At 39.5% G+C, this 25,933-nt stretch overlaps 2 protein-coding genes across 2 annotated transcripts; one reads left to right on the top strand and one right to left on the bottom strand.

Moving 5' to 3' along the window:
* Positions 1–776: 776 nt before the first annotated feature.
* LOC120108632 (DNA-directed RNA polymerase III subunit RPC8-like) lies at positions 777–13,231 on the bottom strand. Its single transcript, XM_039122293.1, has 9 exons — positions 13,133–13,231; positions 10,889–10,943; positions 6,729–6,861; positions 6,033–6,148; positions 5,859–5,954; positions 4,644–4,731; positions 1,300–1,363; positions 1,065–1,131; positions 777–968 (listed from the first exon to the last, which is right to left on the bottom strand). Exons 4-9 carry the CDS (start codon positions 6,141–6,143, stop codon positions 777–779), a joined length of 618 nt encoding a protein of 205 aa, XP_038978221.1. The 5' UTR covers positions 6,144–6,148; positions 6,729–6,861; positions 10,889–10,943; positions 13,133–13,231.
* Positions 13,232–22,960: 9,729 nt separating this feature from the next.
* On the top strand, positions 22,961–25,470 carry LOC103713382. The gene has a single exon (XM_008800288.4). It carries the CDS (start codon positions 23,117–23,119, stop codon positions 25,283–25,285), a length of 2,169 nt encoding a protein of 722 aa, XP_008798510.2. The 5' UTR covers positions 22,961–23,116; the 3' UTR covers positions 25,286–25,470.
* The last annotated feature ends 463 nt before the right edge of the window (positions 25,471–25,933 follow it).

Raw genomic sequence — 25,933 nt, 5'->3', positions numbered from 1 at the left:
TATGGGTTTGTCCCTCCAACCTGATGAACACTATGAGTTGAACAAATCATTGAAATCCATTACCATACGCTTAGAGTAGCCTTAGTTATGTTCTGGGCCATGGCCTAGTCAAGGATTGTTCGTGTTTATATATATTCACAATAAAAATTTAGAGATAATACATCACATCTAAAGGTTCGGATCATCGGCGATGGGCCCTCCATCATCTGGTTAGGACAAACCTTTTTTGGACTGTTGTGAGTGCCCATATATTAGCTCTATCATACATATATCAACGGCTCAGATTATCGATATGGGACCCCCATTGTCCAATCTAGAACTGAACAGATTTTAGTGGAGATTTGCTCGAGTGTAGTCAAGTCAATGTCATACATATATATATTATATATATATATATATATATATATATATATATATATATGTGTGTGTGTGTGTGTGTGTGTGTGTGTATATATATATACACGTATGCATGTATGTATGTTCTTGTTTTCATTTTTATTTTCTTAGAGTCAGTCATAGAACCTAAGTCCATAAGTTACTGAAGTTCTCACATCTTGAAAACTTAAATTGAAATATATTTATTTCTAGGAAATTGCAATTCTCCAAGAATACCATTGACACATTAAGCTGTGACTGAACATCCCGCACGCACCATCTTTCCATCCAATGTTAATTCATCATGGCCATGCATACAAATTGATTCACAAATGTTTACAATGGAAGTATCTTCCATCAATCATACATTATGTCCTAAATGACCAACAACAAGGCCATAATCAAGATCTAAAAAGCAAGAACGGGTAGAAGCTAATAATATAGTATAAGGTGCTGACACAAGAATTATTCAAATAAGGCATGTTAAAAGAATCATGACTCACAATAATTTCCATGGGAGCAAATGGTTCTGCATCTTCCTTCTGCTCAATCGGGATGGATGGATATCTAATATCAGCCACTCTAAAGTGTACCTGCAAGATAATTTTCAGAAGATGAGTAGAAGGGCGAGCATAAATTTAACACCTGTTTGTCAAAATATCAAGTTGAACAGGAAAAAAATTAAACACCTCTTCTTTTAGATCTAGAGTCAATTCTCCGCATTCATGTTGCCATATCCATATATCACCTGGTCCCCTATCATCAAAATGTAAGGAGAAAAGAGATTATATAGTACACAGATAGATTATGTAGTCTCCTTCTCCAATAAGAACAAATGGCATAGAAGGATTCATGAATAATCTCAAGTGATGTTGGCTAAACATGTGTAGAAGGAAAATTCAATTGCAAACATAAAGACCTTACAATTTGCATGGCTGTTGCAGCAGATGAACAGGAACATATATGTCATTAAAAAACCCAAGGGACACTGCAACACAGGTTAACCACCAATTATGAACATGAGCCTATAAAGTAAAAGTTGCTAAGATGGTTAAACAGGCCAGTTTTGAGATAAACATGTAAAATTAATGAAAATAATCAAAATTAAAAAAAAGTATCTCTATAATGAGTGATAGGATGGTGGCACGGAAATCACAAACAAGTGACCATAAATGGTTGCAATGAGTCAGACACACCCTCCCAGATACACAAAGAACTAATGACAATCTATTTCAGACATGGTTAAACTTTAGATTTAAAGTAGTACACATTAATACTTCCAGTTGTGCTCCAAATCTGATATGGAGAAGTGGAGGATTACTCATTTACCCATAAAGAAAAATGCAAACATGCAACACTGATGGAAATAAATAAACAAAAAAAATCAAAACACTCTTTCTATAATGAGTGGTAGGATATGGGCATAGAAAGCACAAACATGTAACTATAAGTGGGTGGCAATCAGTTGGGACAGAGCCATCCAGATACAAAAAGTAGAAGAATGGATGACTAAAGTCTTAGTCATCAACAACAATATTCTATTTCAGACATGTTCATACTTAAGATTCAAGGGAGTACACATAAGTACTGCCACTCACGGTCCCAGGATGATATGGAGAAGTGGAGGATTACTCATTTGCCTATAAAGGAAAAATGAAAAGATTCCATACTCCCAATCAAATATAGGTAAGAAGACTTGCTTTCCCTTTTCCTTTTATTTCCTTCTTCAGACAAAGGGAGGGAAGACACATCCAAGGTAAATAATCAAGGTCCAAATAGCACCACCAAAGACCTAAATCGGAACCAACCCCAAGGGAATGGGGTGTGACCACTAGGGCATTGCCCAGTTCACGTAAGAGCACTTGTTTACCATAGGTATTGTGTTTCATACCCATAGATGGGGTATAATCATTCTGCTGAAATCCAGAAAACCCTGAAATCACCACTGATTAGCAGTTGTTAATTGTGATAACATACAACTGCAAGACTGGTTTTTCCTTAAAAGCACTAACTATTTCAATTGAGCAATGATATTGATCAAACAACATACTAAATAAATTACAATTTGGGCAAAAAACTCATTACACTAAAAAGGATATCAGAAGTTGATGCCCTATAAACAGAAAAAAACAAATTTCTTTCAGCATAAAATATGATTTGGAAGAAAAGTAACCAAAGACAAGCAAATGCAAAAATCTTTTTCTTTTTTTCATTTAATTGTTCCCTTTTACATTTCAATCTTGACCATTAGAATCTATGACATTTTCTTGATTTAAAATATCATTTTTCCCCTGAACTGATATGTATTTGCATGCTAAATTGAACCCTGAATTGAGATGGTGGCTGCTGCAATTATTACAAGGCCCTATCAAAACATAGCTTCCTTCCTGCTCCATATGACTGCATATATTTAGCTTCAAATCTTGCCAGGTGATGATAGAAAGACTATCCTAATCTCGTAATATGCAAATTCAACTAGCATCCCTTTATGTGCTTTTGCCAGAAACTAATTTGACAAAGTAGACTCAACCCAGGTGAAGTTTTCAGTTTTATAAATTTCAATAGACACAGTAGACTCGATCCTAGTCCCGGATTTCCAGTCAGGAATATAAAAAAAAAAAAAAAAGCAGAAAAAAAAGTAAAACTAAGCTGGGTTCTCCGATGAGAATCGACAAGAGATAAGCAGATGGTCCATGGACTATGACTAGCTGCTACCTAGTGGACACCTGCTGGTTAGCTGGAATCCCCTATCTTGAGTAATAAAACAAACCTACAAAGTTTATCATGCATCATTCTATTGTACATCTCAGATCCTTCCTTGTATAGTTCTGAATCTTCTGATAGTCTTAAGATGAAACTAAAATGTACTACAAACAAGAGTTAATATCAAGTACCAGTACTGAATACCAACTTATTAAACACCAACTAACTACATAAGAACAAGAATTTAGTATCACATTATGTACCCCTAATTCACTAGCCAAAATGGTACTGCATGCATATCGCACCAAAACAGGGAATGAGTAAATATATGTCGGTTCAAATGCAATAGAGCAAAAGAGAGAAGTGTACCAAGTGGTCCGGCAGCAATATAATGTGGCATACCCAGAAACTAAGGGTTTCCAAATGTTGATTCCCAGTCAGTATGGCACATACTAACCTATACAGGCACATACTTGGCTCTTCAATCCTTCCATAAGCGTATAATCATATGCAACTTCTCAATATATATGAATTAAGTACAATATCCAAAATAGATGTCATTGTGTCACCACAATGTGTGTAGTGCTTCTACTGCAATTGACATCATATGTAAGTCCCAGAAACACTAGGCTTGTACCTCCAATTAGGCCCCAGTCAAATTGAGCTATTCAAGAACAACACAAGCTCAGCTTGCTAACAACTTGTCTGTAATCCTGCAAGTACTACAAAACAAGCTAAGCCCAAACATTATACTAGTGTACTAGACTTGTTTGGTAGATGAGCTGAGCCTGATCAGAGTGCTCATACAATTAGGCTAGTGAACAAGGAGTGCAAAATATTATCAATATTTAAGTCAATTACCTCGAGTTGAAAACCCAAATACCTAATTCCCAGTCTCGCCTCTCAATATCTCATAGTCTCCATCTCATGTTCTTGTCACTATTGCAGGTTGTGCTCACTATCTTGCCTGACCACAAGGAGATCACCCCAAGTTCCCCTCACCTTGCCGCATCCCCTATCGACAATCTTCCACTCTCCTCACTTCCTATGCTTGCCACATCATCAGAGATTGTACTTCTCTCCTTGTATCAGTCGATACAGGATATCATGTCAAAGACCATCCACTAAAATAATTTCGGCCACAAGGTACCGCACCATGTCATCTTCCCAATCCACCACTTTCCAAAACTTTTCTCTATGCTTTATCTACCATCTAAGGCTTCTTGAAGCCCATAAAAATTTGATTTTGCTATAGCTTCCTTGCAATCTTTGCCCAAAACTCCACTTCCAAGAAGCAGAATAAAGGACATACATCATTAATTGATGCGATAATTTAACCACCATCCACCCTCTACATCATAACAGAAATACGCTTTTGGCAAAAAAATCCATTACTTTTAAATAGACTACAACGAGAAGCATATGAAATAAAAATAATGTACTATTTATTATTTGTTTGCATGCTTCCAATATCAACACTTTGAAAGCCTGTAGGACACCCTATCTTCCATATGAACATTACCACGAAAATATATGTAATGCTTAACAAGTAATTTCCTACATACAGCGCAAGCCATCAGCATTAGATTTTTCAATCCTTCCACTGAGAATCTCCCCAACAAAGGGCCGAAACATAACTAATCTGAACACAACCTATCAAAAGAAAAATAGTTGATTAGTTGCATAACTAGTGACAAAAAGAAAGCACATAAACCAATATATATGTACCTTATTTCAATCAGATGAAACAGCTATTATCATGAAGCAATTGTTATCATTTGTAATTGCGTATTATTTTTTCTAAGTCCAAATCAGCAGCAGTAACCAACTTATGATTTAAACATAAATTTTAAGGTAGCAAAAAAAAAAAGGATGAAAAGAAACAAAAGGTTAGATAGCAAAGGTTAACAAAACTGGAATAAAATAGAAAAGGAAAGAAAGAAGGAAAATAATATGTTCATTTTTGCCTCATTTGGGATACAGAATGAAGAAAATACATGGAAGAAGACAAAGAAGAGAATAAAAGAAAGTGGAAAGGAAAAATATTTATAAGAAAGTAAGGAAGAAGAGCAAGAAGAAGAAAATAACACTTGGTCCAAAAAAAGCTAAAAAGCGAAAAATGAAAGAAAGAACAACAGAAAATAGGAAAATAATAACAGGAAAGGAATGGATAAGAACAGAGGAAAAAAGAGGAACAATAAGGAAGAATAAAGAAAGAATCATAACAAAGAAGAACAGAATGGACTATTGATGGGACTATTGATGGGTAAACATAAGGTTTGGTGGCTGGCAGGAAGATCATCCGCAATCTATGACATGTGACATGTAGGTAGACTCTCTTAACTTCTTCTCAGGAACAAAGAAAACAGCTATTTTACAAACACACGTACCACGGGGGTTTCTATAAGGTGTCATGCTCATTGATATGTCTATAAATAATTTATTAGCTATTATAATCTAAAATTTATAACTCATTAGTTAGTGAATATTTAACATACAGCATACTTCATAGTACAATAGACCATTTAAGTATGCACATTTTAATTGACATAAGTTGTATACCATTTTTGCTTGGTGAGCTAAGCGGCCACCTAGGTTTTGATAGTACTAAGCAAGAACTTAAAACTCTAGGCAGCCACTTTGCATTGGTGACTATCATCTAAGAAGTAGAACTGAGCTAAGTGCCGAAGCAGCTGCCTATCAATAATACCTTTAAGCAAACTTTGCAACTTTATGCAATTGAAACTCCATAAGTCAAAAACGAAGAAAAAGATGAGCACCTTATATGTCGAAGAGCCATCTCCTGGAAAGATGAAACCACCTTCTATGGATTGGATGTCATAGACAGAGATGCAAAGCCCCAAATTTGAGATAACCTAGTAGAAATCAAATATAAACATAAATAAATGGAAGAGATGGAAATAAAATTAACACCACTCTATTACTAGCCGCACCTTGTCCAAGAACAGCCTCTCAAGTTCTTCCTTGATTGCATCACGGAGAGGACGGTTAAGTAAGTGAGGAGGCACTGGCAAATTATGCTCAATTAGGCTAAGATAAAACATGGTACCTACAAATGAGATGTCATAAACAACCTGTTAGCTCTGTAAGCAAGATTTAAAAAAAGTGCAAAATAAATTGGGGCATTTTCATGTATATTCTCAAAAATATTACTTTTGATATTTGCTCTTTGAAGTTACAAATATCAAATATATCCTCCTGTATTTAATTCATTTGCTATTGTGTCCATTAGGTTCCATTGTCATAATTGAACATCGCTGGTCAGAGACTACAATACAGAATTAATGATGCAAGACCAATTTGGAATGGCCTAGTTATCCATTTCTGGAACTAAAGGGCTAGAAGTCCAAGATGTGGGTGGTAACTCTATAGGAGTCACAATACAAACACTGAATTATATAGTGATGATTTGGGATATTGAAATTGATTCTATACAGAGTTAGCAATTCGAAGGCCAACCTTATGTAGAGTATGCAAACATTAAATTTTAATTAATAAATGATAGACAAATTACTATCATTACATTGAAATTTATTAACTAAAAGTTACTTTATGCAAAATTCCTTGAAAAAATGAGCAACAAAGATACTCTATCATTAATACCAAAAGAATGTGTTAATTACATCTACCATGATGGCATGCTTCCTCTATCTCCAACTCTCTAAAAGGTATGGTCTTCCTATCCCATTTACAAAAGCATATCCAGATCGTTAGTGGATCAACTTCTTCATTCCATTTCAAAAATATTATGACAGCATCTCCCTGTGATTCTCAGAGAACACAAATAGGACTAGTTAAAACTACCAACAGCTAGCTTCATTTGCTATCAATAATATGTCCCCTCATTCAAGTATGTACACAAAGAACAACAGGAATAGCTGACAAGGAATTTTCCTGAAATGGCTAATGTAATTGAGACACCAATATAATGCATTGGGGACTATGTATCCTAAACTGTCAACTTTTGGATAAGTCAAGAATCATCTACCATAGTTATGGCCCTGAACTTTTGAACAAGACACATAACTCTTAAGCAGTGATCCTTGAATGGGAAATCCAAGATTAGATGTATGCGCGCCCCAATGAGCGAACATAATCAAAAATAAATTCAGTACAAACACACATTAATGATTTGCAAGCTGAAATATAAGAACCTACATTGTGTTTAGTAATAGCTGTATACAAGCAGTTGAATATAACCTCATCCTAAATATATGCGACAAAGTTTCAATGCACATTAAACAACTAAATGTAGAAGCACAAATCTGCATCAAGGAAATCAACTTCAGCAATAACTTTTTTTAAAAAGTCGGCATTTAAACTACCTTGTTGATTACATAGTTTAGGCTCTTGCAACCAATCTCCAAAATCCGTGATATTTAATCCTTAAAGAGTCTACATTATCATGGAAAGAGATAATTCCAAAAAAATAGATGGTTTTTTTTTAATACTGCCAGCAATAAGAATAACAATGTTGACAAACACTGAAGAATGCCGCGATTTCTAGAAATATGCTGACAAAGTAAAGGTGATAAATTCACAATTTATCACCTCTTTTATCAATGAGAGAAATAAAATGGCAACTTACTCCTAAGGATGTTTCATTGTGATTCTTCACATCACTGAACTCCCTGTACCTAGAAATATACAGCACTAACTCTCTCTTACACACTACTAACAATTAACTACTCTAAAGTCCAGCATCTCATGTCATCAAGTTCACCATCACTAAAATCCAAGAAGAAACCAACAACTACATACTTCACTCCAGATATTTAACCAACTAGCGCAGATATGCACAGATCCACAAATGCAATCCATCAGTCCGTTCCACAACATCAAGTACAATGGAGACCCCAAAACAAGCACTCCTTGGACTAACGAGAACTTGATCGTGAATGCAATATTTCATATAGTTCTACGAGTTCATATATTCCTAAAAGTACTTGTTGGAAGACTTATTTAAAATTGAAGAGAACCAATGTTAATGGAAATACATATACCTTTGTGCATAGAGAGATGAGAGATTGGAGATGAGAAACAGAGAGCAGGATTCGAGGACTAATTTCTTTTTTACATGCATTGCGCATGCCAATAAATATTGCAACTAAACTGGACTAATAGTCCATCTCCATAGGGTAAAAGAAGGTTCATCCATGTCGATGCACAAGGCCACTTCATCACATTCTAAGGAGACCACACGTGATAAGCCTTCACAAACCAGATGGACTTCTTCAAGTCTATTGTGTGATTGTTGGTTACAGTATTTTCCACTTGCTGGCGCAATCGATGATAGTACAGTCAAGAAGGTTTTCGGCCTAAATCTACAACAAACTATAAGCTCATTTGCTTGACTGAAACCATATTGTAAGTAGAACTAAATATGCTAAACTACAGGACTACGCTAAGAATAGGATAAGCCTAAAAAAGCTTTGACAAGTTCATCCAGAAAATTTAAAGATATACTGGTCTGATACCTTGTTTATGCCTCATAATAATATTATACATCATACCCTGCATCTTTCTGGAAATAATACAAGTTGCTCGCACATGCTGCATGACTATGTTGAACCTAGCCACGACAATCAATACAATCCATATTATAGATTCCGTTTTACAAATTTGACCTATATCACAAGGCACTGTAAGAATCACAGCGTTCTTCTCAAAACAATCTTCAAATCTTTTGAGAGTATATTAATTAAATCACCATCCAAATTAAACCTTGTCATACAAACATACTAATCACAAAATCACAAAACATTGAGAGAAGAAGAAGACGAGGAGGAGGAGGAGGAGGAGAGAGTTGGCAGGTGTCACACCCCTAATCCCAGAATCATAATTCGAGGGCATGACAAATGCCGCATACTCACAGGGTTGATCCTACAAGCATGAAAGGCATTCTACCAATCAATAAATTCAACAATATCTGGTAACAATGTAATTCATACACACGAAGTAGTGATAATCAGAACAACAAAACTATCGTACAAACTACCACATATATTCATACACACCACCCCAAGTCATAAACAAGGTTCTTCCAAATTTTATAACTCAAAACTTCTAGTATTTAAGTTTACTTATAAATAATCTGCAAACAACACTTTAATATACACAAACTGATTAAAACTACATCTCCTAACTATAAAGTCCGGCTTTGCGTCTATATACTCCCCCCAAAAGCCGGTACTGGCCTAGTTTTTGATCTATGGATCTGAAAAAAATAGGTGAAGATTATGAGCTTCACAACTCAGTAACAAATCCACTTTATAGAATTGGATCAAGCCATATCAAATAATTTAGCTCAATTAAATTACACAAAACATGATATATTTGTATCAGCAAAGTTTCTACCATTTACTTTCAATAATATCCACATGTTGAAACAATGCATTTTATCTTTTCAATAATGTTCACACTTCACATAATGAATTGGTATGTGTAATCAGATAGAATATCCAAATCTCATAATCAACTATACTTACATTCATGTACTTGTACATGGGTAACAAGTTCCAATCCATTAAGCTCTACAACCCTAACTACGGCCGCATTTATACCCTTACGCAAGAATCGTTGTGCCGGTACTGAAGTGCGGATCGGTTGCTTCACGGCACGGCTTGGTATGCCCCATGTGTCGTTTCGTGCTAGACTCATACCGCACAGCAGAGAGGATAGGAGAGAAGGAGAATAGGAGAGAGAAAAAGAGAGAGAAGAGGAGGGAGGAAAGGAGAACAAGAAGACCGGCGGAGGCTGACGGAGCACATCCCGACACGGCAAAGAGGGCGGGGAAGAGCAAGAATAGAAGAGAGGAAAAGAGAGAGGGGGGAGGTAGAGGGATGAAGAGAGAGGGAGGGTGGCGGATGGCCAACGGAGGTCGATAGAGAGCTGCAGAGGACCAGGGAGCCACGCAGAGGGGCGGAGAAGGGGCATCGCCTCTGGTTCTCTTATTTCACTCGAAACATGGGTCCTCAAAGGGGCCCTTTTTAATTTCAAAAATTTTACGTGAAGTCGGCAGCGGCCCCTCCTTCACCCTCCGAGTGGCTTCCCAACCCTTTGCAACCCTCCACCGACTTCCATCGGCTGTCCGCCATTCTCCCTCTCTCTTCCTCCCTCTCCCTCTTTTGCTCTCTTTTCTTCTCCCTCTCCTCCTCCTTCACCGGTTTCTCGATTTTATTGGCAAAATCATCCCGATCCGCCGCCGGTACAGCTCGATACATCTTGAACCAGATAGTTCGGAACAGTTCCGCCTTCTTTGCCTCTACAGCTCAAGTATCACTACAATTACCTCAGTGGTGAAATTGCCACATTTCAATCCCTATGACTAAGTACCATTATGATTACCCTCTGGTGGAGTGTCACATTTATATCCCTATGACTAAATATCACTATGATTACCCCTATAGTGGGGCGCCACATTTATAGGCCTGTGGTAGAGTATCACCACGATTGCCACTATGGGAGGGTCACAATATAATCAAGTCCAGACTCATCTTGTAGTCAGACAGAGAGTTAAGTGATATACATATATATACATATATAAATCAAGTCTTCTTTTCTTTTACAATACCTCTTCGAATTTTACAAATAAACACGCAACAAATATAATTTTACATGCTTGATCTTATTATAATGTGTCGAATCATGCGGTTAATTAAGAGAAATGCAATGATAAATCAAATTTTATATAATTACAAAATTTCATATGCAATTTATTTTTAAATTAAGGCAATAATTTGTACAATTAATCTTAGAGAAATACTATATAATATAAAATATTACATACCTCGCAGATATCAACAACTAGGTAGTCTAATCACCTCACAGGGATCCTTTGAGACCTAATAAGACAAAAACCACACATGTACCAAATTAGTGACGTGCTAATATTTTAAAATAATTCCTAAAAAATTACAAAATTCCAAAACCACGGATTTTAAACTATCATTTTAACCAGGGAAACGGGCCACTAGCCTTGATCTGTTTCCTTCGCAGGCCAAGAGATAGGAAGCGGCATAATGGAGGCCTCTCCAGGGGTAAATTGGAGAGGAAATAGACTAATGGAGAGGGAAAATGAGAGAGGGTGAGTCAGAGGGGTAGAAGAGGGCACGGTAGCCCTTCACCCTCGAACACACTCGAGCGCGCACACTCGAAGGGGGCGGGAATGATGGAGAAGAGAGAGAGGGAGAGAGAGAGAGAGAGAGGGAATAAGGGGATAAAGAAAGACTCTGGGGTGAGGAAGAGGAGAATTGAGAAAGGAAGAGAGGCGGGAGGCTGAGATGGTAGAAGGAGGCGGCGAGCGGATGGAGAGAACGGCGGACCGATGAAGGAGGTGAGAGGCTGACAGAAAGAACGCGAGAGGCGGGGGTGGTGGAGATCTGCTGGAGGTGGGAGAGTGATGTGGAACGCGGCGAGGGGGCAAGACAGAGGAGACGCAAGAGAGGCGGCGGGACCGAGGCGTGCGAGGGTAAAAGAGCACGGGAAAGAATGAGAGACGCGGTGGCGAGGGGCGCTAGGGCTTGTCGAAAGAGATCGGAAGAACAGCGGCTTCGTCCCCCGCTCTCTGTCTCAAATAGGAACAGGGCACCGAAAGCAGAGGTCGACGAAGCCGGCCGAGGTGTTCGCGGGCAACGGAGATGGGTGGAGGAGCAGCGAGCCTGCAGTATACCAAGGAACGGAAGCCGGAAGAGCTGATAGGAGAGGCGACAGCGGAGGAGCTTGTCGTCGGCGACGGACGGTCGTCGCCGGAAGAGCTGGGAGGCGGAGATGGGGGACTGGAGATCAGATGAGGGGAGAATTCTCCTCTTACACCCTGGCTCGAAATAATTACCAAAAAAAAAATGCTGTCGAAATCGGATCGGGTCGGTTTAGAACCCGACCTGTTTATAGGCCTGTGGTCATGTCAAACTCTGACCACATGGGAACGGATCGAGATCCATGAAAACAAGGGGAGAAGGATATGAACCTGGATTAAAATCAGGGGGAGCGGTGAATTCAGTGGCGAGGGTTTCTCTCTGGGAGCTCCGGGTCTCATCAGAAGGTAAAATTTTAGTGCTTGCCAGGTACAGCCAACTATTTTCTAAACCATCCATTCGTGTCCAAACCAGAAAGAAAATACTGTGCTCAGCTGGAGAAAAGAGAATGCATAAACACACCCATAAACTAGAAAAACAGAGAAGAGGAAGAGGAGGCTCGGATTGAAATGGATGCAAACTGTTGACTTCGCAAGAACAACAAAAGACCGTCCAAGATTGCCTCACCATTTAGAAAAGCCATTGTCCCCCTCGGCAATGTAGCAAAATCCATGTTCAAGAATCACCACAGACTCCTCGTACGAGACCAGATATCAAGAAGAAGAACAAAATCCAGCGAGAAGAAAGAAAAGAAAAATGAGAGAAAGAAGCACAATTTCACGGCCGTTACCCGCCAAGAAGAAGAAGACCACCAGCCAACCATGAGAAAGAAAACCAGCTGGAACCTAGGGTTCGAAGGTTCGAAGGCTCAAAGGGGATTCTTGATTCGATGAGACGGAAAGATCATTCCTTCTTCTTCTCCTTCTTCTCCGATGAGCGGCCCAGCTACCAATGGCTGCAACAGGTTGTCTGCGGAACAGCAGACCTTCCAGAGCTGCCTCTCGCACATTGCTAGAAAAGAATACATGCACGGCAATGAAGAGGAGAAGAAGAAAAACCCTTAACGAGCCACCCATCATCATCGCCCCAATTTTATACATGTACAGACGAAGAAGAGGAGGAGAAGGAGAAGGCTAAGAAGAAAAAGGAAAAAAAAAGAGCAGCGGTATAAGTGTAGAAAAGAAATCCCCACAAATACTTCTCTCCATGACGAGAGAAAGCGAGAGACGAAGCCGCGGCTTCTTTAGCGACGTCCAAGAACTGATTCTTGAGAAGAGGAAGGACCTTCACATAGAGGCTGCGCGGGCGGCCGGGAAGGGGGCGGGGGCGGCGATGATGTTGGGAAGAAGGATAGCGAAGCAGTGTGTGGAGGGAGAAGAGAGGAGAAGGAGACGAACCTGGATCAAAAACAGGGGAGCGATGAGATCGGCGGTGAGGGCTTCGCGCTGGGAGCCCAGTCTCCGAGGATAGAGGGGAATACATAGCGAGGGGAAAAAAACATTGAACCTGGATTTTTTTTCAATGTTATAAAAATATTAAAAATGCTTAAAATACATTAAATTTGAATAATTAAATATTTTAATAGTATGTTCCGAACTCAACAAAAGGAACTCCAAGGTTCTAGATTTTCTCCCATTAAGTTAGATATCAACAAAACCTATAGTTAATCATAACATCCCACTATTTAAAAAAAAATTGACCAAGCTGGGCTTGTTGCGAGCAAAATCTAGTATTAAAAATTCAAGCCAGACCTAACCAATTTAATAAATAGGCTTAATTTTTTACATTTGGCCTGGCTTTTTAGGACAAAAAGCTTGGCTTAAGTTGCTTAAAAGGCTTTGGGCTAGAACAAGTCAGGCGGACCACCCAACCTGTGCATAGGTCTACTCCACTCCAAGCTTTGACTTCCATCTTCCTTCCTCTACGAGTTCACCTCAACTCCTCCTTCCTCGCCCACAATAACGTGTCCAACCATATCTTCTACTATGACAACAAGTTCTAAAAATTCTAGACCTTCTTCTCCCTCTTCTACATCACATCTCCCCCTCATGTCTATCATGCTTGGGGGTGGCAATCGGGTCGGGTTGGACATAAACGGGTCGGGTCATATGTAAGTCGGATCAGAAAATCATAAACCTGAACCCAATCTGTTTATTAAACAGATCATAAATTATAATCTAAACCTGACTTGTTTAATAAACAGGTAATCCGATCCGACCCGTTTAACCTGTTTGCCCAACCCGACCCGACCTGTTTAATCTTTTTAGCCCAACCCATCCTGATCCGACCTGTTTAACCTGTTTATCCAACCCGACTCGACCTGTTTAACCTGTTTATCCAACCCGACCCGACCCAACATGTTTAATCTGTTTGTCTAAAGCTATCAGTAATTAAGGAAATCAGTTGAAAAAATGGTTGCTTGGCGATCACTAAAGCTAAAAAAAGGGTTGATTAACACTGACAAACTCAGGAGCTTTAAAATCAAACACATAAAGCTGAGATAATGAAACGCATAGAAGTTCTCATAGTTCTGACAGTAACAACAATATCAAGCTCATACCACAAAGCTGCAGATATGCTCATTCATATAATAACAGAACACAATTTTACTAATTGGAATCTGATGGTTTTCTAGTTGCAAAAATATGTCAGTACAAAATGTGATCCCAGGAGTAAAGCATTATGGGAACGGATCGAGATATTCGTTATGTACCTATGTTTTTTATCTAAATATTTTTTATTCTAGATATCCTAAACTAATTGAACTATATTAAAAAGACCACTGCTTTTTATCGGACTATAGTATATATATATATTTTATACCAAAATACCCTCCCATCTAATCTTAAAAGTATAATGATTGCCCACTTACCTCCCAAGTGTTAACCTCATAAATAAAAAAGAAATTAATTACAATTTATCGTATTATCTTTTCTCTTTCTTATCCTCTAAAATCAAACACAATATAGAGAAAATGAAATACTAAAATATATTATAAAATATTTCATATTAAAATATAGTATACAATAATAAAATTAGGTTAATAGATAAAATTTAGCAATAAATTAAAAGGATAACGCACTGTTATTTTGATTTAAATTTTTCTTGGATTTTGTTTGGGTGTTGTAAATTACCAATAAGTATTATATACTATTATACCATTATAGTAGCTAGTAATGGCTAATAAAATATGATAATAGTAAATAACTATATTTGTTAGTAAAATTCTACTATAAAAATTCATCCTCATATATATTATGAGCCAAAAGCATTAATAACTATAAAGTTATTATTGAGTTTTTGATTTTGATATAGATTTTCTGAAATTTCAAAAAAATAACTTTAAAAAGTTATAAATTTAGAAAGATATATCAATGAAAATGTTCATTGCCATTTCATTAAGCAAATGAAATGACACGAGGAGAAGAAATTAAGAAAGAAAAGAGGAGGCATTGAGGGGGGAAAGACAAGGTGAAGACATAGCCATACTATATCCACAACCCTACCATCTTACATCTAAAAATAAAAATCAACCACCTATGGCCAAAGAAATCATAAGTATACAAGCACAAAATAATATTATGTTTACAATACTATATAAACATCATAACTCCTGGATAAGAGAATTGCAAAGAAGAAGACTATTTGGATAAGTAAGCAAACTTAAAGAAAGTATGAGCATCATGCTTACATCAAATTGCCATAAGAGTGCTGCAACCATGCAATTTCAATTTAGATAAACTTTCTTTCAGACTTGCTTATGCCTTCAAATCTTCTAGAGAGTCTTAGTAAAGCCATTCTTCCCTCGCTTCTTGAATAAATATTTAATTGTAAGCTAGAGATTTTTAACACTTATAGTGCAAAATAAGTGTTCTTACATGAAGATCTTTCACCATTATTTTTTAATGTTACTAGAAAAGCAAAATTGATTGAAGGCAACTATAAAAGGTTTCATAAGTACATCGTGATAAAATAACTTTAACAAAACATAAACATTATGAGTATTTTATTAATCCTAAAGAGAAGTATCAATAAAGAATTAGTAGTAAAGATATTCCTTGTTTATTCTCTTCGCTAATATTGAAATAATTCAAATATGAAATGTTTGATAAATATATGGTGGATATTTACAGTGGATAGACTGAAAAAGGAATAATTTATTAAAAGGCTAAGAATTTTTAAGTTATGAAAAAGTGCCTACAACCCATACCAATATGCAACCCTGGTGCCTGATACGAAATAAGAATATAAATAAGATAAATCCATAAACAATAGAGAGAAAGATGACGGTGAGATTAAGGATATAGATTTTAATGACATGTATCGGGTGCTTAAAAATTAGAGCATAGATATATTAAAGTAAAAATAATATATATTAAGAAGAGGTGGACAACAACTATCACATTGTATCATAAATCCAAGTAATATATCATGCAATCCAAAAAACAATTACCTCGTAGAACTTAAATTATGATGCCTAATATTTAACACATAGCCCTAACCAAATCATAAAAAAGAAAAAAAATGTTAGAGCTTTCATATGTCATTTACTTTGAAAATATAGAGCTCAAGGATATAATAAGCCTTGGGATGGACATGAGGAAAAAAGCAGTGGTGGCACAAGATGGAGCACATGTTGGATTGAGGATTAAAATTTATTGGAGACTGTGGAGAAGTGGCCTAGCTTTGGAACTCAAGATCTCCCTTGTGTTGCTATTGGAACTCAATATCTAGTAAATTAGGACTTATCACCTACCTTGTCATGATCGCTTAAGAAGGTAAGGTTCAATTGGCAAGTCCAAATAACCATGGAAGCCTTGTTCTCTTACATGTCATCCTAAGATTCTTTTAAAGTTATGCTGCAATATTTTCTCTCTTGCATTCCCCTACGTCGATATATATTTTTTTCTCATCTCACCTAAATACTTTATGTCTTTACACCTCTTCATAACCCATATTTTATTTGGTTGTGGTGTTTTGCTCAAAACTATTGCCACGAGAGCTAAAAAAGGGTTGCAATCCAAAACATTTGGCATATTCACAAAATTTTGCATTGTTATCAAAATTTACAAAGATAATATACATCTATATGAACAATTCTCTATAAAATTGAAAGAAGTGACCTCATTGAGGTCTCTAGTTACCAAACCTTTGAAAATCATCAGGATTTCATTATAACATTTCAATATTTGTCAGATGAGACAAATTGAGATAGAATAAGTCTAAACACTAATTCTTTGGTGTCAAAGTCTAAATAAACAAACAAAGATAAATTTTAGTTTATAATACTACATCAAATACAATCTTACTCTTAATAGAAATGAAAATAGGACTATCAAGCATACTAGTATATAGAGCATTCCATGCTTCTAGCCATAAATTGTTATAATTAGTAAGTTAAAGATCAGAATATCATCTTGCAAAAATAGAATCAAGGGTGTCAAAAATTAGTCATGGGATCCTTTTTGAATGAAGAAATAATTTACATTTTGAGTGCTACAACTCGATGTGGAGCTTCAATGAATTAGAGCATGCTGGTAGATATGTGGGTATTACTTATAATTGCTTGTTGATTGATTTTTATGTAATAACAGGTAATCGTAGCATAATTTATTTTGGACAATTATGTAGGCATCATTTATGTGATATTGGCTATCTGATCGAGTTGGATGCCACATCCCAGGAGCTAAGGTTCGAGAAGTTCGTGAGTGTGCACAATAAATCCTTGATAATATAGACTACAGGGTATATGTGCTCATATTTGCAGAGATACTAATAGGAGGCAAATTGAAACTATTGTGTGATGAGTTCGAGAATCCCTCATTATATAGGGGTTAGGTTGCAACTAATATTTTGTTCAATGCCCACTGTGTTACGTATGATAGGTTTTGGGGAATGGTATGGCTAGAAGTTGTCTAGCAGGAAAACTATGTCACGAAAGGTTTCTGTATCATTGAACTCCTAATCAAGACCCTCTATAAAGCTTTTCCAAGCATCCAAATTATTATTTTTTAACTTGGTTTCTCTTTAATTATAGCTCTAATTTTTTTGACAACTTGACCGAAATTACTTAAGCTGCCAAAAGAGGTAAAGTGCGATGAGCCATTTTTTGAATTATTTTTGCAATGGCATGTATACTCAATATTTTGGGATGGACAACAATCCCTGCAATATTTTAAAAAAATCAATATATTAGCTATCAATTTTGTGCTTAACATAAATTGCATATACGTAGATCTCGTGTATTATCTCATATCGATTATCAACTCATATCTTTAGTCAAGCAAGAGAATGGCTAACAACCATCTCAATTATCACAGCATTTAACTATTGATGCATATTTCTAACATTCTTATCTTCCATGAGCGTAATAAGTATTCTATAATTGTTTGGAACATAAAATTTTACTTCTATCATTGTAGAAAAAAGATGCTTTTACCATTCCACTATTTTGTTGTAAATATAATCGAGATTTGTATCTTTAGAGATGAAAATAATGTGGGCTTCGCTACCATAAGAGCAAACAACCATAAAAATTGGACTACTTGTGTCCTTTGAAGCCATGATAATTTAAAGAGCAAGGAAGAAGAGATGCTACAGATTTTTTTTTAAATATTTGATGTGAAGGGAATAATGAAATAGAGCGGGGAGGATTCTTCTTTAAGGATTCCTTTTACGCATTAATGGACTAAGAGGAGGAATTGTTTTCAGTTGACTGATCGAAGAAAGAAAGTAACCAAATGGGGAAGAAGAGATTTGGCAAACGGGTAAGAAGAGATTTGGGGCAGGCGTGCATGAAGAAAGATGATATTTGGGGTGGACATGCATGTGGGAATGAATCTTCTTTAGGGACCTCTTTTATACATTAAGGGACTAAGAAGAAAGTTTGTTTTGAGTTGACCATTTGAAGAAAGGAAGTAACCAAATGGGGAAGAAGAGATTTAGGACAGGCATGCATGAAGAAAGATAAGATTTGGGGGGTGAGCGTGCTTGTTGGGATGAATCTTCCTTACAAACGTCTTTTATATATTCATGGAATAAGAAGAGAGGTTTTTTGGAGTTGACTATTTGAAGAAAGGAAGCAGCCAAATGGGGAAGAAGAGATTTGTGGCATGTAATAATTCAGGATCTCACCCAAAAAGACTGGCCAGAAGGTATTTTTTGGATTTCTTAGTCCTATATCAGTATCCAAGATCTTTTCGGCAAATAACCGATATGGGACTAAAAACACGCAAGCATTGATCTTCACATACTTTTTCTATTTAAGCCCTAATATCTTCGTCAGGCTAAGGGTTCAAACCTATTCAAATATAATCATAAGCACCACGATCGGTCCATGATCAACCTCAATGAGCTCATGCTGGAGTGTCCCATAGTCCATATGGGCTATGAGCCGGATCCGCTTTGATATCATTTGTAACAATTGAGGACCTCATCCAAAATAACTAGCCGGAAGGTATTTTTGAATTTTTTAGTCCTATATAGATATCCAAAACCTCCCTGGCTAATAACCGATCTGCGACTAAATGCATGCTCGCACATCGATTATTAGTCGGAGAGATCTTGGGTACGTATACAAACTAAAAAACTCAAAAATACCTTCCGACTAGCCCTTTTGGGTGAGGTCCTAGGTTGTTCCAATTATATCCGAGCTCAAGTTAGGTATTTTAGAGTTTAGATTCAAAGTAAGCATAAGTGGGGGAAAACCACTAGACTGGATGTACGTTAAAATAATGTTATGATATATTAGATGTACTATCGATATCTAAATAATCTGAATTAAATAATTCATGATGCTGAAAATATATGTAGGTTGATATGGCGTGAGAGAGTGGACATGGGCATGCTATAAGGCCGACCCAATTTGTGGATGGCTCCATCGCATGGACACTCGCCGAACAACAAGAAGGAGCTTCACCCTCGCCGGCCAAGGGTACACATCCGTAGGAACACCCGATCAACCCCTCTAGCAGTACTCCAAAGATGGAAAATCTGGGGATGGGAACTTCCAGAGGATCAAACCTACGGACTCAAGAATCATCAACGTGCTGTAACCAAACTGGTGGGGGTTGTGGGGGTATGTTTGGGATTTTCAAATAATGAAATGGTTATTAGGGACCAGGAATTATAAGGCGCATATCATGTGGATCGGAAATAGAAGTTCCGATCAACAAGGATTACTTGTTATACCATGGTCATCGGGAGTGTTGTGGTTCAAATTTGGCCCGAGGGTGACCACATCGGAGGAGTCGAGAGAGTCGCCGGTGGTTGGAAGAAGAAGACGGCGGCCACCTCCTGCACGACGGCCTGCACAAAGCCTCACCAGTGTTTCCGGTGAGGGCCCTTCGACGATCAAGTTAGAGTGAGATAAATTTGGTCCAGCCAAAAGTCCCTTAGAAGTTACCTGACCGGGCTATTTATAGTCCCGGTGGAGAGGCCCAGGTGGCAGAGACACTGCTCACCCTCATCATGAAGGGACGTGGCTCTGAGCTGAATGGCGCGTAGCTTAGGCTGGTTAGTGGCGTGTGGTGCTGTCCGTTCTTGAGAACGGTAAGGTGTTGACAGTCACAGCAGGACATGGCCGGAGTAGTCATGGTGCCGTCCTTTGACTATCGAAGGCCAGCTATCGAAGTGTGACACGGTGGTGCTGTAATGTACGGTGACGTAGGAGGGCGTAGGCGCGTACATAGGTGCGGTTGTTAGCGAGGCCGAGTTCGTTGAGAGGTTGTATCATGCGTTTAGCGAGATTGGCTATACGGGTGCTAGGGGTAGCTCGGCTCTCCGGGTTCCGAGGTGTGCTCAGGGGAGCGCCCCGAGCTTGGGAGTCGAGGTGTACTACCGAAGTAGGCGCCCCGAGCTTGGTCGGGGTGGATCGGCGAATATTGGAGGTACCCAAACTTGGTCGAGGGAGTCGGTGAATATCTGAGGTTGATGGAGCTTTTGGCGGAGTCCGAAGCCGAGCTAGTTTTGGGCCGGACTGAGGATTCAATTCGGACGGTGTTGGCATTTATGGGCCAAAACTGGGCGGCCTTCTAACTGTGGGCTGGAAGATTCACTTTGCCCCCCATCAGGGAGGATCGCTAATTAATTACCGCAAATTTTTATGAAAAGCTAATGGTATTTCTCTATCCTATCATGTGTTATTTTAGTATTGGCTATGTGTCCTTATGTTGTTATGCTGAGGCATTCTGTTTTCATCTAACCAATGCAATATTTTTCATAGTTTTTTTCCACTATTGTAAAGAAACATCAACACTCAAATGACAGTTCATATCATACAAATGCTATTAACCAGATTGGTTTCTGAACAAAGTTGTTAGATCAAGGTATCAAATAACTGTTTCAAACCCTATTTTATTAGTTTATGCCGCTATAACTTTGTTGGCAAATTATTGGTTTGTGAGCCATTTGATAATGCAATATTACATTTGGAAGGACTAATTTCAATGTTATACAGATATATAGTTTTGAATTTAAAATGCAAGGCATCAAATGACAATTGAAAAAGCATGTATGGGTTATATGTGTATGGACAACTTGTAATAAAATAAGCATCGGTAGTTTTCACCGGACTCTATTGAACTTCTTATCGGGATGTCCATAGTTCTAAATCATGGGATGCAACAGAATCACCCTAGAGTATAGATATTATTTGTAAGGTCAGGTATAATTCGTCGATCAACCAGCCTAACTCATGTAATGAAGGATCTCACATCGGTTAAACTCGTTTCAGAGCCCAGACATATAAGGCGGATGTCTCCAAATCCTGCAGACGTATTTTGGATGGAAAATAAAATCGAAAAGAGATCTGAGAAGCACACGTGCGCGTATGAACTCTGGAATCGAATAATATCTGGTAGAAGAGCCTCGTATTTTTTTCTCATGTGGCCCTCATATAGGCATTAGATGCCTCACATGCTTCGCATTGGCGGAGGCATAACATATAAACTTTGGCTTGGCCTTTATTCGAAGTATGGCTTCGAAAGCTCATTTCCAATTTCGATGGGGCAGAGCCCCTATTCTACATGGAGAAAGAGGCAGACTCCGTCTCTTCCTCAGACCCCGATGGGAAGGAGATTCCGCAGCTATTAAATCTTCGCCCGCTCTTATGATTCATCGAACCCTGCCAGCTGGTGAACACCTTTTTCTCTTCTTTTTTTTTTACAATTTGGACCACCAAACCCCCCCCCCTAAATTATACTACTTGTGTCTTGCTCGAAGACTTTATCACTTTCAACAGTCAACTCACAATCAAGGCTAAGATAAGATGTTTAGGAAGGCAAAAAGGTTTACATAAATACCTTCAAGTCATCAGTTTATATCAAGGTGATTATGTTGTAGTTGGCAACTTCAATAGTTTCAGCATCAACTAAGTTCCTCCCTAACTTTGGGTGGACTCTTTGGTCATGATTTTAGTTTTATAACTATATCTTTTCTATACTACCAATACGAGGGAGGAGAAAAAAAAAGAGTAAATAAGATAAATTAAAGAATTAGATCTGAAAATTCTTATTGAATGTAAGGGATTTCATAACTATATCTTCTTAGGTTTTTTTTTTCTCTTTAAGTTTTTCTTTCATGTTCATGAGCCTTTTGCTTCACCCATGTATTTGAGTGATTATACCACAACCCTACGAGAGTTGGTTAATTGTAAGTTATTTTTCTTTTTTGATTAATTTTTAATAATATTGCATAGGTTTTGTTTATTTTGTAATTTTATGCTAATCAAAATGGTTCAAATTACTATAATTTTGATGTGTGGCATGAGAGGATCTTATCCATGCCAAAGTGCACTTGGATGCGCGGCGGATCTTTTTTGAGAGCGATTCGGCTATAGTGATCGACTGGATCCTGAGTGGATGAGCTTAGACAGATTTACATTCTTTAGTCAGTGATATTTGCCATCTTTTGGAGGAGTCTGATTCCTTCAGTATCATGCATGTATTTCGGAATGCAACAAGCGCAGCGGATTGGATCGCTTTTTTTGCAGTACATTATTCTTAAGCCATCACATAAGAGATATTGGAGCATGTGCCATTGGCACTGCGGTGTATTTTGCATTGCGACTATTTCGGACGTATTCACGTTCGTATGTAGTGAGACGGCAAAAGAAAAAAAAAAAAATCTCACACCACGCATCAACTCGGATTCCCGTCGGACCCACAGCATAAGATAGCCGGCGCCACCTGGTGACCTGGTCGGACTGGGGTCATTTGCTCGTACTCTGTCGCTGCCTTATCTTTACCCTGAGATAAGCTCCGTCCATCCGCTTAGGGAAACACACAAAAACTTGTACCATTTTTGTCGTACCCTCAACGGAGGAAGAGAGAGCGAAGGCAAGCGTACAGACGGAGGGAGGGAGGGAGAGGTGTGAAGGTCAGATGCCGAAATCATCGTCACCATCACCCACCATCACCCCGATGAACAAAACCCATCCCCAAACCCTAACCCTAACCCCACCCCCTCCCCCAACCCTAATCCCCAACCCCCCTCCCCAAGACGACGACAACGAGGACGACGACGACGATCTCCTCCATCTCCAATCCTACCCCCAATCCCTCCTCATGGACGAGGAGGACGACCCCGAGCCCAACCTGAACCTCTATCCATCACAATCCTCGATCCCTAACCCTAACCCTAACCCTAATTCCGACCAATCCACTTTCTCCTCCCTTCTCTTCTGCGAACCCAACGACGAGGAGGAGGAGGAGGAGGAGGAGGAGGCCGCCGACGAGGACGACGACGAGATCGAGGGCAACGACGACCACAAGCCCGCCCTCAACGGCCACGCAGTTCCTGCCGCCGACCCCCCCGCCGCCGCCGCCGCCCCCGTCCCCGTCCCCGTCCCTCCGGCCCCCCACATCGACCCCTCGTCTCACATCTCCTCCCAGTTCTACACCTTCAACCGCGATTCCCACGCTCTGATGGTCCGCTGCATCCTGGAGGGCCGCCTCGCGACGCCCGACGAGATCCGCGGCGCCACCCCCGCCCCCGTCCTCAAGTCGTGGCGCTCTGTGTGGAAGGACCGCAACGAGGACACCGCCTACCTCACAGCTTGGAAGCGTATCCAGGACAAGCTCGCTGCCCACCTCGACGCCGTGCCCGCCCCCGGCTCCCTCCCCGTCCTTTTCTTCAAGAACAACCCCGCTCAGAGCGTCTCCCATGTCGACCAGTGGCAGGACATCGTCACTGCTGCGCATGCCGACCCGGACCTCCTCCGCCACCTTGGCCTCAAGGAAACTGTCGACCGTATCAAGAAGTCTTGGACTGTCGGCGCCAAGTTCTATGGCATTCCTGAGTCGTTCATCCGGGTTTGTGTCGCCTCCTGCCCTGTCTGCACCTCCTCCTCCTCCGCTGTGTCCGCAGGTGGTGCTTCTATTGCTGCCCGTTCCAAGCGCCGGCGGTTTGAGTACACTGAGTCCTTTGATGTGCCTGCCAAGGATGTGCCTCGCCAGCTCCAGCAGCTCGCGGCCAAGCACAAGGTGGTCCTTTGCATCCGCCAGAAGTACATTCGCTACAAGCCCTTCATGGCTGAGGTGAAGGACTATGCCTGCCACCGAGCTGGGGAGCCATCGTCAGCCTCTGCTTCCTCGAAGAAGGCCAGGGTCTTAAAGAGGGAGCCTTACCAGTCCAAGCGGTGCGGATGTGGGTTCCGTATCCGGGCAATTGTTCCCATTGCCAACTATAATGAGAAAGACAAGACCTTTGTGTATCAGGATGAGGGCACTGCTGTTTTTAAACTGTATGCTGTGCACTCTGGGCACGAGCCGGGCCCACTTGATGGAAATGCCAGGATCATCCACCGGGTGGTCGGGCAGAAGGGGGGTTTCGATCTTGACCCAGTGGACTATGGGGTCAGGGAGGAAGCTGAACCGGAGTCATTTGTTAACCTTACAGGGAAGGAAGACTGTGGGGATCCCCACCACATGGTACTGCAGCTGGTCCAAGAGCTCAGGGTGGAGGCTGGGTTTCTGGAGGGAAAGATTGCTAAAATGCCACCAGAGATGCTGGGTTCTCTGGCGCACAATCTGGTGGATATTCTTCACAGGCTGAGGAATGTGGCTGTAACTCAGCACTCAGAGGAGTCTTTGGTAGTGGGCAATGAGGAGCTTGGGCAGTGGGGTCATGATGGCAACCACCACCTTGACAGCCATGATAGGATATTTGCTAAGGATGCAGAGATGATTGATGAGGAGGAGAATGATTTTGATTCGACTCTTGGGGCCATTGTTCCATGGGATAGGATGTCAGTGGAGTGCCAGGATAGGAAGCTGCTTATGAGGGAGGGCTTGAAGTCTGACAAGTGGATGATGAAGGAGGACTGTGGTGACTTTGACGAGAAGAGCATTCTGAATTGTGGTGAGGATGAGGACTCCAAGCTGATAAAGCCCTTAAGGAATGATGGGACGATTGTGCCGGACCGGAATCTGCTAGGGATGCAGGTGGATGGATTCTATCCTGATACTACCAAGTGGTATGATTCACCAAGTGGCTTGGATCCTGGTGCGGATTCTGGGGATGGTGGTTTTAGGCATGGAGGAATTGTATGAGGTAGTGTTTAGGAGTTGCTTGGTTTGCCTTCCTTGATGTTGGAAGGGATCTGTAAATTCTGTACACTAGAGGAAAGTTGGGACCCACATCTTCACTTTATTAGGTGGAAATTCCCTGCAGTATCCTATTGGTTGTTTCATACACAGGTTGCCTTTATCAATTAAACCATGTTTTAGTAGGCTCATTTATGGTGCTTGTGGTCATCAGCTCCCTTCTACTTGTTCTCATTTTTGCCTACCATTTGCCTTTTCTAGTGCATTCTTAGGTTGATCATAATCATGACTGGCAGTACTTTGTATGATTGTGTATTGTTTTCTGCAGCCACATTGCTATAAGTATGGAATGCTTGTTTCTGGGAATAAGTATGGCAGGTCATCAATTTGTATTATAAGTTAGTGCTGACATTTGGTGGCTGGCGCATTATAGGATTTATGGCAGTACTTTTAGTTGCTTTCTTTGAATAAATATTTGCATGAACGAAGAAGTCTGTTTAACATGTGGTAGTTCGTATTACTCTTGCAGCTGTACAAATATTGACAGGTGGTTTAAATGTATGAATCAGTATGGCTATTTCTTTACTTTGTTTTATGAATTGTCATGGCTGCATATTAATCGCCATATCTCAGCATTATTGGAAGCAGTGGTAG

Source organism: Phoenix dactylifera, unplaced genomic scaffold (genome assembly GCF_009389715.1).
Source record: "Phoenix dactylifera cultivar Barhee BC4 unplaced genomic scaffold, palm_55x_up_171113_PBpolish2nd_filt_p 001449F, whole genome shotgun sequence".
Lineage (NCBI taxonomy): Eukaryota > Viridiplantae > Streptophyta > Magnoliopsida > Arecales > Arecaceae > Phoenix > Phoenix dactylifera.
This window is presented reverse-complemented; position numbering and strand designations above follow the sequence as displayed.